Raw genomic sequence first — 16983 nt, forward strand, 5'->3', positions numbered from 1 at the left:
CTGCGCAGCCCCGGCCTCGGCCTCGGCCCTTATTCACGCTGATGTCAGTTTGATTGTAGACTCTACATATCTACCACACAGTCCTGCACTTAGATTATTATCAAAATGTTTGATCTGTTCAGCGTTCAGGGCATCAGATTTCCGGCATCACAATTCGTTTATCAGTAAAAGACGAAATGCGATGGCGGAAATGTGAATTTTCACATCCACCTGTATTTTCAAAGCAGTGGATGCCATGGCTCAGGAGCCCGCCGCAAAGCCCAAGGCTCTGCTGCCATCCCTGGTCAAAGCCAAAAAGAAGTCGTTGGAACAAGCTGAAGAGACAGGAGTTCAGCAGAGCGGCGGCCTCGCTTCTGATGACCGCATTCCGCTCAAACAGATATTCGTCAATTTAGCGTTGGTGTCAGAAAAGGAATTGAAAAGAGACTTTGATGAAGCGTTCTCGACGTATGCTGAGAGACGTGAACACGCAGTTCAATTTAGCAAAGCCAATCGAATTGAATTGAAGAACCTGTTTCGTGACGCAGGTTCGAGTGTTGACGACGTTTCCCATTCAAAAGGAAAATCTGCACCAGCAGCTACAGCGACCGAGCGACCGAATCTCTGTGGCAAGGTGTTACGGAATGTACTGGCGTACGGATCTGCTGGTAGTGGCAAGACCACAGTGTTTCTGCTCATGGTTCTATACCTGTGGAGCAGAGGCGAACTATGGCAGGAGGAATTTGATCTGGTCGTAGGACTGGAGCTCCGTGAAAAAGAGGTGAGAGCTGCCACTAGTCTTGCTGAGCTGTTGGCTGTGAAACTGGACGCCCAGGGCCTGTCGCAGGCTGAGATATTGGAGCTTGCAAGCTACTTCGGCGACTCTCCAAGCCGTCTATGTCTTGTCATGGACGGCTTGGATGAATGTGAATTCGCCAGCTGCAGTAAGTTCATGAGACATTTGCTGAAACGTGAGGGAATGGTGAAGACACACGTGATCGTCACAAGCCGTCCATGCCCGGATGCATATCAACTATCGCAGTGTGGCCACTACCAGCAGAAGATTCAAGTACTGGGTTTCTCACCGGAGAACGTGAGAGAGTATGCAGAGAAGGTTCTCGGTACGCAGCGCGCTGAAATTCTGCTGGCAGAGCTGCAGAGCAAGCCGGATGTGTCAAGTCTCATGGTAACTCCAATGTTTGCGGCCCTAACATGTGAGCTTTTCAAGAGCAGCAAAGGCGTGTGGAAGTGCAGCGCATCCCTGTACGAATCATTACTGCGCCGAGTCGTAGAGCGTGCTGGTGGTGCGGTTTGTGAGTCGATTTCACAGGCACCCAGCAAAGTGGTCCAGTCACTAAGGGAACTGGGATGTTTTGCGTTTCGCATGCTGCTGCTGAAAAGGATGGTGTTCAACACGTCCGACACCATCAATTCCCACTTGAGCAAGGAAGCAATCAGCTTGGGTCTTCTGCAAACGTGCCAGGGCACAATGTCAACGGGCGCTCGGCAATACCGCTTCTGTCATCTGTCACTGCAGGAGTTCCTGGCCGGATGGTTCATGGCAGAGTGCATGGTGCAAGAACGACATCACGCCATTGCACTGGTACGGCGACTAGGCGCATACGATGGCCATATGACAATGTTCTGGAAGTTTCTCATTGCTCTATGCCCGGGAGACGTGTCGCTGACCGTCATAGAGGAGCTTTGGCGTGTGCAGTGTGCGGATCCCATACCACTGGATCCTAGCAATGAGGCCGACCGTTCCAGAGGTGCCAATGCCGCCAAATATGCTGCTATTGCCACTAGACGTGTTGCCACCGCCGCTAAGCTCGCCGAGGAGATGCGCAGCCACTCAAGTGTCCTGACCGGTGAGATGGAGATGGCAAAGGTCCACGACCGTCTTTGCGAGGTACTGAAGGCTGAGCACATGAAAGTCCTCGCTGACATTCTCCTTATTCCTCGGCATGACCGTGGCAAGGGCCATGGTGAGCATAGAGTGCACCGTTCCATGCCCATCTGCCGAGAGCCCACAGACGCGCTATTCCTGAAGACTCTCCTGACGGTGTGGATGGAGAGCGGCAGTGTTGCAAATGGCACTGTGCTGTTGGAAGCGCTATCCCAGGTGGATGCTGAGCTGGCGAGGGTGTGCGAGAGTCTCCTTCATCCCGCTGCTGTGCTGCTCAGTCATGACTCCCTGCAAGCTACTTCTTCTCGCATTGTAAGTCTAGCTAATGCTGTCCCTGCTGATGTTAATTCTCCTACAAGTAGGGTGTTTGTTCATCTTGTGGTGGCATATCATGAGCATGCAGAGTATCACGAAGCGTCCTGCGAAAGGACATACCAATTCTTTCGTGCTATGCTTGCATCAAAGCTCAAGCTCCTCTATGTTTCTCTTTCTTCTCATGAATGTGTTGCTCTCAGTTCTTTACTGTGTGGCTGTGCACGTGATTTGGAGGAAGTCGACCTCCACGATTGTAGCATTGGCAATGATTCATTTCACAGCTTATCAGCAGGCTTACGGAGGTGTAGCCGTGTACGTGTACTAGATCTTTCCTGGAATGCTATTCGTGATGGTCAGGCATTGTCCTCCCTAATTTCAGCCATGTCTGCTAGTCTTGTGGAAGTGGTTGTCAGTCGTAACCGTGTTGGTGTGAGTGGTTTTGTGGCGGTGTGCCGTGCACTTAGTCAGTGTAAGAATGTGCACACTGTCAATGCCAGCCACCTGTATAGCGATGGTGCTGCACCGTTGTCTGTACTCTGTGATATGTTGGCGCACTGCACACAGCTGGAAGTGTTGTGGTTGTATGGGAATGTGCTTGTGGGCAGTGAGGATGATGATTCGAGAGTCATTGAAGCAGTGGAGGCGTGTACATCGTTACGTGAACTGCGGGTGTACGACTGCGGCTTGAGTGAGAATGTTTGTTCTCAACTTGTCACTGTGTTCACAGAGAGGGAGTGTTGGGATGATTTGAATGGTGTGTGAGTATTTGGACTGGTTGTTAGGGTGGAAGATTTTGAAAAATGCATGCTGTTTTGTACTTTTATTACACAGTCATGTCAACTCAGTAAATTGTTGTAAATTCTTCAGACAGCGTAAAAGGTTTGTAGTGTTTTGATCCCCTGTGTACCCCTGCCCGTAGACTCTGACCGTCGATAGGGTTTTTTTTCTTCTTTTTGAATGTTTTTGATTGCTATTTGCCAGCTTACTACTCTAATATTGAGGACAATTATGCAGACATTTCTCAAGCTTTCATGCCTATAATTATCATATCTACTGCTGCTACTGCTACGCTATGTTGTTCTTTCATCATTGATGTTTGAACTGCTAGTAATTTCTATGTGAGTTTACATTCGAGTATGTAATGGTATGCGTGTGTACATGTTGTCTTTGCTTGCATGACCATGGAGATTTGGATATGATGATGAGAAAAGGGATTGCTATGCTGGTTGTGTGCATGCATGTGTGTACGCACACACCGCTCTGTGTATAAACACGAGCTAGCTCCTGCACTTTTTGTGCATGTGTGTGTGTGTTTTGCATATGTGTGTTTGTGTGCACAAGCCCCTACAATTTCTCTGTGCCCCGGGCACTTTCTTTTTTATGGATGTGTGTATGTGGGTTTTTTTTGCAAGCAACCACAGTTTGTGTTTATGATAGGGTGTGTGTGCGTGTTTGAGAACGTAACCACACTTTGTGTACGCGGTCGGAGGAGGGGGGAGGTGGTGATGGCAGTGTTTGTGCGAGAAACCACACTTTGTGTGTATCCTGGAGGGGGGGGGGGCAGTGTTTGTGCCTACAGTCACACTTTGTGTATGGTGCCCACCAGCAGCGCTGGTTGTGTATGTTGGCATGTTTGTGGATGCTTGTTGGTTCCAGCATTTTGTACTTGGCTTTGGTGGGCATGTATATGTACGTGGGGGTGGAGGGGCATGTGTGTGTATGGGGGGGGGGGGTGCATGTGGGTGTATGGGGGGGGGGGTGCATGTGTGTGTATGGGGGGGGGGGGGGGTGCATGTGGGTGTATGGGGGGGGGGGTGCATGTGGGTGTATGGGGGGGGGGTGCATGTGTGTGTATGGGGGGGGGGTGCATGTGTGTGTATGGGGGGGGTTGCATGTGTGTGTATGGGGGGGGGTGCATGTGCGTGGTGCATGTACATGTATGTGTGTGTTGTTGGGGGTCGCCCCATGCAAAGACTACAGAGGTACCCTTGTCATGACTCTGGACACCTATTCACTCCATTGACCCTTGCTGAGCACTGTCAGCGGGAGAGTGCGTAGTGTCATTGATTATTCCCAACTAGTCGTTCTTCTTATTCACCAGACCTATTGTGTTGGTGAGATGACCAGAGCATAATTATGAGGCTACGGTTTTCCGATTGTCAACATGACATGCGTATGTGTAAGGTTCCACCTGAGAATGTTGAACAGCGTGTATACGAATCGCAATGCTGACTATGAACACATAGCACGTGAGTACGAGAATTGAGGTACTGGTAGGTAATCTACAGCGATTACCCTTCATCCATGATCCAGACTTAGCACGAGTAAACATTCACCTGAATCATCCCGAAGGTTCCGGAAACAAAACGTTTGCATAAATTTGAATGGACCGCAACAGGTTCGATAGGCAATGGTTGCTCTACACGTTAACCCCAGTATCACTGGATTAACTCACAGACCTGTACTGAGCCTGTAATGCCTTGTCATAGCTTGTAATGCCTTTCGCACAGTCCACGCCAATCTCACACACTTCACACCAATCTTGAATACTCCACGCTCATCACACATACTTCACGGACATCTTTCAAACTCCACACCTATCGCATATACTTCACGCCAATCTCAGACACTTGGCACTCATCTCAATTAGACGACCCCAATCTCACATACTCCCCCTCGAACATCTATATTCCACCCAAAATTTAACATACTCAGTACCACTTTCCCAGACATGTACTCCTCCTCAGAACACATCCATATTTGTTAGGAAAACGTTTTAAATTTATAGTGCCTTTGATGGGGTTAAGGGAATCGTGGTAAAATATGGGGTAAAGGAAACAAAATCGGAGAATAATCAGTGACGATGTTAGAGATAGGGATATAGAGATGGGTTGCGGGGAAAGGAGGGAAAGCAGTAATCTAGATCGGGTGCATCACGTCCACGACCAAACAGCCAGAGGTTCTGCGCCTCGATTGTCCATGAGGTGATGGTGTGTTGGTGTCGGCCAGTGTTACCAGTGACGATCTGCAGTAAACACAGCGAAAAGTGGAATTCAGCAAAACGTCAAGAACCAAATACATTTTCTTGTTTGATTTCTAAGCACACTAGGTGAAAACACGAATCACATAGGGACCGGCGGGTTCTGCTCGAAAAGGTGGCAGATTCTGCTCGAAAGCAGTGAAATTGGCAGAACCATACCAACCTTATGGCGGGCAATTCCTCGAATTCTGCTCCATTTCTTTATCCACATACCAAACATGCATGAAACTTACCAGAAAAAGTACGGAATTCTGCCAAATTTTCTGCCGGCAGAATCCGCATATGCCTATTGATCACATACCTGTACATGTAACAGATGAAGGCCTTCACGCTACACTACGGCTGTGCTTCGAAAAGCTGTGTATTCGCACTCTAGATTCAACTTCGCCTCTACTATCTATTCCAAGTGGCAACAGAACTGTCATGCCATATTTCATGGTATACCTTTATGCAATTCTATCACATTTACTTTGTACAACACATGCATCCGGAGTGCTCACAACAGGGCTCAAGGGCTCGAAAATCTACCAGTAGCTAGCGACTGGGCCCTAGTTTGTTTCCACAGTTGCACCACTCCGTCGGTGTCTCTTTCTTCAATTTCAATACGTCCTGGATAGTTGGGCAGACAGTGTTCCAGTAGTTTCAGTGTTATAGCAGTAGCACGGACGAACTGTTAGTTTCGCTTGCCCAGACCACCTTAGTGCTTCTAGATTATGGTTGATGTTCGACATCACCAGACCGCTATACCTCCCCAGATCGGCTTGCCCCAAAATACTCCGGTTATCCTCAGGCAGAAACGACCAGTAAGTGATCAGTACGTTTTGGCCATATACGAGTAGGTGTTACAACTTTTTCTCTCCAAGGAAATGTTCGCTTTGCTTCGGAAATCGTCGGTATTTGAATATTCTAAGTAATCATGGGAGCGACAGCATCACGTGACCGCCTAGAGTGCAGCATTAGAAGTAAGACATTTGAAAATGCCATCCAATAGACCAAAGGATAAACAAGTGTGTGTGTACGCCTTGTTAACATTATTTTTGTTGATTTACACACTGGCTCTTGGACCGTTAGGAAGAGATCTAAGGGTATGTCACTGTGTACTCTGTAGTGACTACGTATTCTTTGTACTTCGGAACTAAATTGAATTGAGGCCAGAAGGTCAGATTACGTTGCAGTCAGCTCACCTTCCCACACTGGTTTCGACACGACTGATCTGTGCACGTCTAATAGTAGATCGGATGGGGAATGCGGTAGAGCATTGTCGGCCGGTAATAGGGGCCAGCTGCATGAAAATCATGAATCACAAATCGGAAATATGGGATTTCATATTCCATTTTGTATTTGCTACCTTAGAGTTTGGTTTTCGTTTCGCTCGACGTATGTCTACTGGCTGGCAAAATAGGATCAACCAAATCATCGTGATAAGGACACACACTCCAATGTGAGCAAAACTCACAAGGATTTATTCAGGGTCCTACATGTACATGTACATGTAAATTAATAACAATTATTATCAACATGGAAACTGTGGGCAAGAGTTATGCGATCGAGTCCACCAACTAAACCAGATTTTGGACGGTCAGACGTGCACAATCTAGCACAACATTGACAAGGAGTACTGAGACATTACACGGCATGAAAGTCAGCTTGAGCACGGCTCGATTTTGTTTTCCTTGGCTCACCATCTGAGTTGTTAATTCTTATTAAGACAGCTATTAGAGAAATTTAATCTGCTCTTGTGGAGGTTGGAAATCCAGTCGGAGGTCAAGGGGGCCCAGCACGCTGGTCATATACCCCTGAGTGCGCATGCGATCAACATGACTGTGCACGGTGCAGGTTCTGTACTCACTGTGGTTGCAGGCCCCGGGCATTCGATTGGATGTCATGTCCACGACGGTAATATTCATAGAACGTATGAGTGACCCGAAATGAAAACTATGCATAGGCCTTTAGGATTATTCAGAAGGTTGAGGGAGTTACAACAGGAAAACATTAATAACTGACCGCCATCACCAGGACTCGATCCAGGCACCCTCGCTTATGGCCAGCAACGGCCAGCGTTGCTTTACCACCAATTGGTTATCATAATATTTGTCATCCCAGCAGAGACCTTTGGGATTCCTCGGAGGTATGGTCACTTTTGTGTGCAGGTCTGTACCACGAGGTTTTATAAAGCAAGGCTCTCGACCTCGCTTGATTGTAAATTAAAACATTCAGTTGATATTACTTATTACTCACAACATTCAAATATTCTTGAGGATTCGTACCTTCAATATTCTCATGTTACTTTGTGATTGTGTGACTCCTCACTCAGAGTCCTCAGACATACCAAAAAATGCTATAGGGGTGCTTTTTGTATCCAATCGACACACGGCCATTCAATTTCCTTGTCCTGTTGGGATCAGTGTAGTTTTGAGTCAAAATGAACTATTATGGTTTATACGCTAGGCTTCGCAATTCAAATCATCACTTTCAGGTACGACGTTGATTTATATTGTAGGAGTGATTTGAGGTGTCGTGCTAGTGTAAACCACGGATCACTTTGATTTTTGGTTCAATACCCTTATTTTGTACTTGGTGTGCATTTTTAACAATTTTGTATTTCATTTCCATTAATTTATTCCGTGAAAGACGTTGATATATCTAGAAAGGTAATCAGAATTATCATAATCTGCCTGATACTGTAGTAATATAGCGTGTCACAGTGCATATCTTCGAAAAGATGTTACACGTACCCTGTGTGCTTCGGAAGCCGAGGAGACTCTTTCCGATCTTGCCCAACACGTTCAGGAAGCCGGGATCAGTGGTACGGCGAGCGGCTGGTTACGTCATGGGAATGAGAAATGCAGAGATAAAGCCAAACTGGTATACAGAAAACGTCGGAAGCATCGATGTTGAAATGCAGGTTCAACGTCTAGGCAATGTAATGCTCAGGATCATAACAACAACCTTGAAATTACAGTAAAAGCTGGTACAAGCGACCTCTGGGTTTAGCGACCACCTGCTCTTAACGGCCGTTTTCCACAGTGGGACCTGGTTCGAAAGACCACCTGGCTTAACGACCGCTTTTGCTTGCACCGTGGGGTGGTCGCTTAAACCAGGTTTTACTGTATTGTGAATTGCACGCTCTATTTCTATTGAAATAAAAACGACTCAGACGGAATGTCTGGTGAATTGACTGCGATTTTCATGAATGTACACACTTTGTTACGACCAAACAATCTTCTCTCGGACCCACCTTCAGCACCACGGAATCCAAGCAGTCCCTTGCCAATGGTCTTAATCACGTCAAAAATGCCTGGGTCGGCGCTACGGAGGGACACTGCACAGGACACCAAACCAGATATTATGTAAGTTTTTGATTGCTGGAGTACACGCTTCTTGCTCCTCGTTTTCACTATTCGGCAAATCTGTACATGATCACATATTTTACCCTGTAAAAAGGCCTTAGGCCTGTGGGGATTGACCTATTCAAAATTTAATAATAATAATAATAATAATACCGGTAGAAAGGAAAAGGACATATGGAAACGAGTTAAGAGTAACTCTCCACAACTGTAACTAGATACTACATACAGTCAGAAAGTGCAACAACTAGGCACAAAACTGACAGAGTACTGAAACATTCGACGTCCTGACACCTAGCTTCAACACATTCCCGTAGTTCCCGTAGGTGTCAGGACGTCGAATGTCTGAGTACTCTGTCAGTGTTGTGCCTAGTTGTTGCACTTTCTGACGGTATAGTATCTAGTTACAGTGGTGGAGAGTTACTCTTAACTCGTTTCCATATGTCCTTTTCCTTTCTACTTTTATTATTGGCTCAATACCCGAGTTTCAAATAAAACCGGTAATACGAAATAGTGGTTGCGACTTCGTGTGGGAGCAAACTCATTCCTAATAATAATAATACTTGTAATAATAATACTAATAAACACGTTCCGTCATACCACCGGACGAGGCTGCTAGTACATACACTTTAAATTCAGAGTTACGAATGTAAAGTGGTTTTCAGCTAAGGCCGAGCTTACATAAGACAACAGGACAATTTTGCATGAAAGGACTGCATGGCTTGAAACCACTGAGAGGTAATTAATTTTATTTTGATCTGATTGATATGATTTTTTGCGCACTCCAACTTTTTTTACAATGTAAAATGTATAAGGTAGTCACCAGGGAGTACTAAAAAAAACAATGAGAAAAAGCAAAGAAGAGACATGAATGCATGTGTACTTACTGGCAGTAGAGCTGTCGGCCATGGCCTCAGCAACGGCCTGGACGTCTTCATCCCTGTCGAATTCAGCTAGCGTCATCTCTTCAAGACCGTTAGCGGCTGAAACATTACAACATTACCAACCAATTCAGATAATGGGAGTGCAATGGCTTAGGTGATTCGCAATTGAGAGATGTAGAAAAATGTAGATGTAGTGGCAAAATGCAGTTCGAAGGCTGAGCAATAGCATGGAAGGTGTTCGACATTTTTCATCTCTCTGGATATTTCTCGGCGTTATCAGAATACACTCCAGCTCCAAAGTTCACTATAGTCCGGTATATACCAAGCAATCACTTTAGAGAAGTAATCCTTCTCCCCGGGCCGCATCATGCGTGATGTATGCCCACATGATTCATGATGATTGTGTTGATTCTCACAGCCTACAGTAGTACTAGGAGAACTTGGTGTAGTGCCTCACTCGCAACAACGCACTACACCTCGATAATCAGTGTGATAGGTGCTCACCTGAGCGCTTGCTACCCACAACATGGGAGAGCAAGGAACCTACTCCTTTGAGAATAGTGCCAACGAATAACGCAGCAGGGTCAGCTTCGCCTGGATGCGCATGCCACGGAAACAAAAGATAGAATTGGAAAATTGACATGCACCGCCATCCGGACCCTAGCTAAGATAGGCAAGCACTGATAACCAAGGAGTTGGAAAATACACATCAGAGAAGACCGTAGCAGATTCAGTGGAGGACGTTCAGTGGAGGACGTTCAGGTTGGTTGTAACTCTGATTTACCAAGCCTTGCCTAGAAGGGAACGTCCTCCGCTGAGTCTGCTATGTACTAAGCTCTTTCTCTGACATTGAGCACTCTCTGCAGCTCGGGGATCAACAGATTTGTCAGCTGAGAAGACCCGTAGTCAGGCTAGGAATACAGTAAGTTGAATTGATATTTTCGGGAAAATAGGTCCATACGTAGCCCTAGTTGATCACACATTTAGGCATACACTCGATACAGTAAAATCTGTAACTAAAGACCACCGTGACTAGCGACCAGCCTGCTACTACAGACCACTTCGGCAGGCACAGACGATCTCACATTCATGGTTGTGCGATGCGAACCTCTAACTAAGGACCACCTGTCACTAAAGACCTCTTTCACTGGCCCCAAGGGGTGGCCGTTAGTCACAGGCTTTACTGTAGGCGTGTAGCTCTTCAGTGAGTGAAAACTACATTCCGGCTTAGTACCTGAACCCTGCTTGAAAGCAAATTATACAGAAGCAAGGTAGTAGTGGATTTTGTGAGAGTTTTTGATTGTTGTTATGGCGAAACATCAGGCTGGGAACTCTGAGGTACGTGATCCTATCAACTCAAGACCTACATGAACAATGTAAACGTGCATGCACATTGTATGTCTAACTGCGTGTTGATTTGGCTATGAGGGTAAACTAGCCCAGTAAAGCATGGAGCTGCTTCCGATTCTCTGAATCTCATTATCTCCATAATCATGACAATGCGTGATATGGCTCTAGATAAATTTGAGGTGGCATTTAATACAAAATAAGTTATTGTCTTACGTTTGCCACCACCAATGATGCCAGCAAGGGCCTTGCCAGCCATGCCTAGAAGGGATCCCATCATAAAAGGATCTGCTCCGGGGTATGCATCGCGCAGAGCCGTGCCGCCTGTACAAACACGATAAGGCAGTTCATGCAAAGTTCCATTGATCATTTGCCGTTCTGAACACAGGCGTTCATCCGTTATAGCTTTCTTCAACAAATCTAGAACACTTAGATTCCTTCCAAGATTCTTCAAATCTCAAATCACCTTCAACATAGAATACCACACACCCATTGCAATTTAACAAAATTAAAGCATATCAAGGATGTTTTTGGCAAACATATGCCTCCCAATCCTAGCGTACCAAATGAAGGTATGTGTGGAATATGTGGTCGAAACGCCAGCAGGATTCCAGGACTGAATCCGACTTACTGTTTCGGACACCGAGCAAGTTTCGACCAACGCTCAAAACTCCCTTGCCAACTCCCTTCAAGAAGTTCAGGAAATTTGGGTCACGACGCATCAGTTCATCTGCAGCCATACAAAAGGAGATATCGAAAAGTCATAAACCAAATGTACAAGCGAAAGGAGGAAGAAGCGAGGCTAATGAGTTGAACACCCGCATGCAACTGCAGAATTGGCAAAACAGGAATAATAATTATATCCAGAAAGGGCTAAAACACACATGCATATGCACCTTGACAAACAGTCCAGTATATGGAATAAAAGAATAATAATAACTGGGGTGTCAAAGCAAGACAGTGATTATTATTATTTTGACACCAACAAACACGGTTAATCGCTCAGCGAAAACCTTAAGAGATGTTTGCACCTCGCCTACAGGGCAACAACAATCTACTTGGTTATTGATAGCCATGGATTGCAGATTGAAGAGAGGTTTTAAAAGCTATCTTCTTGGGTGCTATAATAAACCTTTGACAAGTAGAACTTTCTCCTGAGGTAGGTCGCCTCAAACAGTGGATTAGTCGCTGCAGTCAGAACCCATCAGTATCGATATGGTACATTTGAAGTTGCTAAAACATTTCGTGTCTCAGGAAGTCTTCTAAAATAAAGTGCTGGTAATCTAGACCTGGATGTGCGCGTGCCCTATTAACTTACATGCGTTGGCGCCATCAGTGGCAAGCACGTGGGCAAGATCCTCCGAAACACGGTTGATCTCTTCGTCACTGGTCGAATCACTGACGGGACTGCGAGCCATAACCTTGGCGGCGTTCACACTGGCTGTGTTGATGGCATCCCAGACGGCACGTGCGGAACGCATGTTTCCATGAACGAGCTTGGCTGGGAGCAATTACATAGGAGATAGAAAGGACTGTACTAAGTACATCGTAGTTATACATTTGGAAGTACAATTGTTATTATTTACATCAGACTGTGTTTACAGCCATTTTATGACATTAGACTGTATTCACAGCGTCCACCGACTCCTGCGCTCGAGCCACTGGGACTGGCCGACCGACCGGCTGTATAGTAGGGACTCGGCGTGGTGGTTTGTGGACGTTCTTGTGAGAGAGTGAGTGCGCGCACAAATATTGTGTATGGCTATGCGTCTGTGTGCATGATTGTGCATACACATGTGTGTGTGTATTATGTGTGTGTGTATGTGAGTGTGTGTGTATGTGTGTGTACATGGTTGGTATGTGGTGTTTATGTGAGCGTATGATAATAATCTCTTTAATAACATTAAGATTGAGGAGAAAAACAAATATGCAAATACTGGTAACGTTAGAATTGCCTTGATAATGATCAAGTAATCTTTGTTTGTTTGTTGTGACCAAGTTTGGCCATTGCTCTTCTCGGCGTATTGTTCTGCAGTTGCCAGTATCAAGTTGTCGGTTTTTGATTAGCACGTTGTTAGCAACCACTTCGTGTATGTTCCCTCAGTTTCACTGTTGCAAACTTGAAACTTCACACTTGTGCCTTTCAGTGTTATCACTTAGTGTTATTTCTCCTTGGTGGTACCGTAAACGTTCATTCGTGTTGCATTGTTCATCAGTACAACGAAGATTCCTGATGGGTGTTGTGCGAAAACTTGTTTGTAATATTTTCTACATTGTTATTTTCACTAGCTCATCTTTTAATTAAAGTAGCCACATGTCAGTTCAACTTGTTCTATTGATCGCTATTATGAAATTGTTGTCTCCATGCCGATTGTTTAAATACTGTTTTTAATATAAATTATGGTGAAAAAGGAGGGCAAAATGTTACCAGTTATGATTAATATAAATCTTGAAATGTGGATTTATGAGGCAATATCCCTGAATTATAATAATAAAAGTTCGCAATTTTCTCATTTTCCATTAACGTCTCATCTTCTGTCTAAATTCCGCTGTCCCATAACTCCCTAGTTCTATAGCAATCTCACGTTCACGAATGTTGGTCTGATCCTGAATAGCCTTGGCTGTGGCGTGGGCCAGGTCACGTGCAGCGCGCTTGGAAACGTCAGCAATGACGCTTGCAATCTGTTGAGCTGCCTCAGCACTGCGGCGGTGTCCTGCGCGGAACAGAAAATAGACAGATGCCGTATAATTAAGTCTCACGACGTCCATTGGCGAACACTTTGTATGACACGTATATACAATTTGATTAGGCAAATGATGGCATTTTAGCTTATTATGTTAAACCCCATCGTTGGTCCCTTCAATGTGCATGGATGTGTGGTTATTAAAGAGTGCCTTTCGTAGAAAAATGGACTATGGACATCTTCCATAGTATGACAGAAGTGAATTCGGAGTATGGCGGTGCCCTGGTCCATATTCGATCTGATCACCCCACAATTTCGAAAAAAACGATGCACGTCTTCACGCACGTAATCAGACCAAGGTAGTGCTTTTGCATTTACTAACTTCTGTCTTCAAAAGTAGCATTTACTTGAAGTAAATTATAATACCACGATATCTCAGTCCAACTCGGATGGTGAGCCAATTTTATACTTTTCCTTTTTCACCATATCTCAGTCCCTTTGACATTGGAAGTCAAGGCGCTAGAATCCAAGCCATGCCTTATGCTTCCTATGTGGAATAGAAGCAACACTCTACTATGTCATACATGTACAGTAGTTATGTTATAAAAACAACATTATACTGCTGTCGTGTGTCGTCGCTGCGTACCAGAAGCGTAGCTGTTCAGATGGTTGGCAACCACTCCTGCCACCTTGCGTCCAATCTCCTTGGCAATGGGCTTGACTGTGTTCCAGACGCGAGAGGCGCCGCTCTTGAGCATGGAAATGATGCCGGGATTACCATAAGCTGTACACAAGCAAAGAGAACAAGCCTATAAGCTCTGCTCTCAGCCATTTCCAACAGAACACATCTTTCCCTAAATCATGCTCCCGACTCTCTCTCTCTCTATCTCAATCGTTTTCTCTTACTATACCTTCTTTGTCAGCTTGCAACAAAAAGAGTAGTCTTTTTTCTTGGAGAAAATGTTCTTAACAATTAATTCTGTGCTCTATCAGATTCCCAATTTCAATTTAACAACTCTGACGGTTCAAGGTCTGGTATATAATATAAATCAATGCGTACCCGACTCAATTAACAAGACATCAAGCTTCCAACACTAGTAGTAGAGGTTCACGAGTAACGACCGTGACAGGTTCCTACCTGCAGCCTCGCGGGTAGCTGCCGCCAGAGACTCTTCAACCATACGCTTGCCCATGGCCTCGAACTCATTGTCAGCCACGTCAGCAATGTACTCGTGCACACGATCACCATCATCCTCATCACGCTTTTCTAGTGAGGGGAAACACGCAAAACGGTGGAAATAAAAAAGTTTAGTATTAGTACTATAAGTTAGTTGGATCTCTTGTAGAACTTCCAACAGCTGCACAATGCATCACAGTAGTAGGGTCCAGCGGATAATGCCGGCAGAAAAATTGGCAGAATTCGGTACTTTTTCTGGTACGTTTCATGCATGTTTGATTTGTGGATAAAGAAATGGAGCAGAATTCCAGGAAATGCCCGCCATAAGGTTTGTATGGTTCTGCCAATTTTACTGCTTTTCGAGCAGAATCTGCCACCTTTTCGAGTAGAATCTGCCGGTCCCTACACAGTAGTAAAGCGACGTACAACTTGGCTGATAAACTTTAGTAACCTACCAAACTCTATGTGAATTTAAAAAAGCCACAATAGAAGTTTGTTTTCTTCGCCCATATCACGGCTCACAACAGCCTGAATTTAGGCCCATCTGAGTTTCGCGAATCTCCAATGTCGATCTGATTCTGAAGGTACAAGTAATAAACTTGCATTTGCCATACAGCTAAATGTACACTTCGAAAGCGAGGTGGCAACAAAGATCAGACGTTGCACATCTGAGCTGGAGATATTGCGTGAGATTACACTCCCTTCATAATTATCTTCAACACCATTTCAACACTGTCTAGTGTTGATGATATTGAGGTAAACGGAGAAACGGGAAAAGTCTTAAGACAAAATTGACTGTCCCCACCAAGACTGCAATCAAGGACCCTCGCTTATGGCCAGTGATGCTCTGCCACTAAGCTATGGTGTAGTCGTCTTAGTTGTTTAGCCCGTGCAGCAAAAAAGCGAGACCCAATGGTCGCTGGTGCCTCCTGCATCGCTGAAATGTTGCACATAACGCGTAGTGGCATTTTTGTACAAGTAGAAGAACAAAACTTAATGTCTAAGCAACAGGTTCATGCCCAGACCGTGCCAAGTTCAGAGGCTCTTGCAAATCAGTAACAATGTAGAAGACTGGTTAATACCGGTACATGTACCACCATCACTCACGTCCGGATAGAGCTTTAAGCCCGGCTTGTGCGAGATGACTGGCGGCTGCCTTTCCTGCGCCGATTGCCGCGTTCTTGACACTGTTCCAGAAGCTTGGGGCAGCCCCGCGACGACCGTGCAACAGGATTTGAGCTGCAAATGCAAATAATTATACACGTTGAAATCCAAATTATCCTGACATTCAAGTCGGTTGCAATTGACCCAAGACGAGGAATACTACACTTTGAACACTACCCACTCATGTAAATTTGTAATTCTTTTGCCCTTTCAGGAGTGACTTTATTCACGCAAATCAGGGAATGCGAATGCAATCTGTTGTTGTTGTTGTATTTTATTACCAATCTGCTTGGATCTTTTAAACTCATATTTCGCTGTATCCATTTTGTAATCTTGGGCTTCATGGAACAGAGGCAGACGTTGAGTCCCCTTCTTTGCCTCGTACATACCAAACTTCAGCACAACAATGCCTTAGATGCCATAAATATACTTCTAAAATATCCAAATCTCTTTTCTCAGCCATTGCAGACACGTGTCGAGTAACACTGGCCTTACTGTTGTATTCATCAGCGAGTTCATCGCCATTGTTGTCGATGGACATGTCGAAGTCGGATTCCGAAACGTGGCTGGCAGCAAGTACATCCTCCTCGGCGGCTTCGTCAGCTTCATCTACAGACATAGATAGATTCAGGGCAGCGCAACTCATGGCCGGGAATTCACTGGCCAGATTGGATTTCAATAAGCAGTTAAGTGCAAATAGGTACATATACCAATTAAGGAATTCCACCTCCACCAAACGCGCTCTCTGGCTGACCTCACACACCAGCAACCTGACTCCAAGCTGTAGATACTGAGAAATAATTTTATTTCTTCCATACAGCGCTGTTTCGATCACTACAGGTCATGCGCGTCAAGGGGAGTTGGAATTACATTATTGATAAACAGGCCGAAAGCTTCAGCTCACCCTTTGAGGTACATAAGCCAGTCACACAAATATCCGTACCTAGGCTGAGGAAGTTCGAGTCGTAGTTGTCTTCGTTGTCCAACGCAAAGTCGGACATGTCAGGTGCTGGAGCAGCCTTGGCCAGTGCTATGCCTAGTAGCAACAGGCAGAGGACTTTCTTTGGAGACGCCATTGTCTTCCAGTAGCTTCTTCGCCTATAATCTCTACAAATTTATAGACCTGTTATAGAAGGGAGT

The 16983-nt window shown here is 45.3% G+C and overlaps 2 protein-coding genes across 3 annotated transcripts; one reads left to right on the forward strand and one right to left on the reverse strand.

Annotated features, from left to right (window-relative positions):
* Positions 1-235: 235 nt before the first annotated feature.
* Positions 236-2962, forward strand: LOC135829192 (uncharacterized). Its single transcript, XM_065341599.1, has one exon. It carries the CDS (start codon positions 236-238, stop codon positions 2960-2962), a length of 2727 nt encoding a protein of 908 aa, XP_065197671.1.
* Positions 2963-4959: 1997 nt separating this feature from the next.
* Positions 4960-16983, reverse strand: LOC135829571 (uncharacterized). Of its 2 annotated transcripts, XM_065341968.1 has the most exons (15): positions 16787-16983; positions 16339-16452; positions 15787-15918; positions 14641-14769; positions 14149-14286; positions 13404-13532; positions 12137-12319; positions 11450-11548; positions 11035-11142; positions 9976-10065; positions 9475-9570; positions 8479-8562; positions 7976-8059; positions 6425-6522; positions 4960-5225 (listed from the first exon to the last, which is right to left on the reverse strand). In XM_065341968.1, exons 1-14 carry the CDS (start codon positions 16917-16919, stop codon positions 6464-6466), a joined length of 1578 nt encoding a protein of 525 aa, XP_065198040.1. In that variant the 5' UTR covers positions 16920-16983; the 3' UTR covers positions 4960-5225; positions 6425-6463. The 2 variants fall into 2 exon arrangements, with proteins under 2 accessions (XP_065198040.1, XP_065198041.1); XM_065341969.1 differs by lacking the exon at positions 6425-6522.

The sequence above is a fragment of the Sycon ciliatum genome, chromosome 13 (assembly GCF_964019385.1).
Source record: "Sycon ciliatum chromosome 13, ocSycCili1.1, whole genome shotgun sequence".
NCBI classification, from domain to species: Eukaryota; Metazoa; Porifera; class Calcarea; order Leucosolenida; family Sycettidae; genus Sycon; species Sycon ciliatum.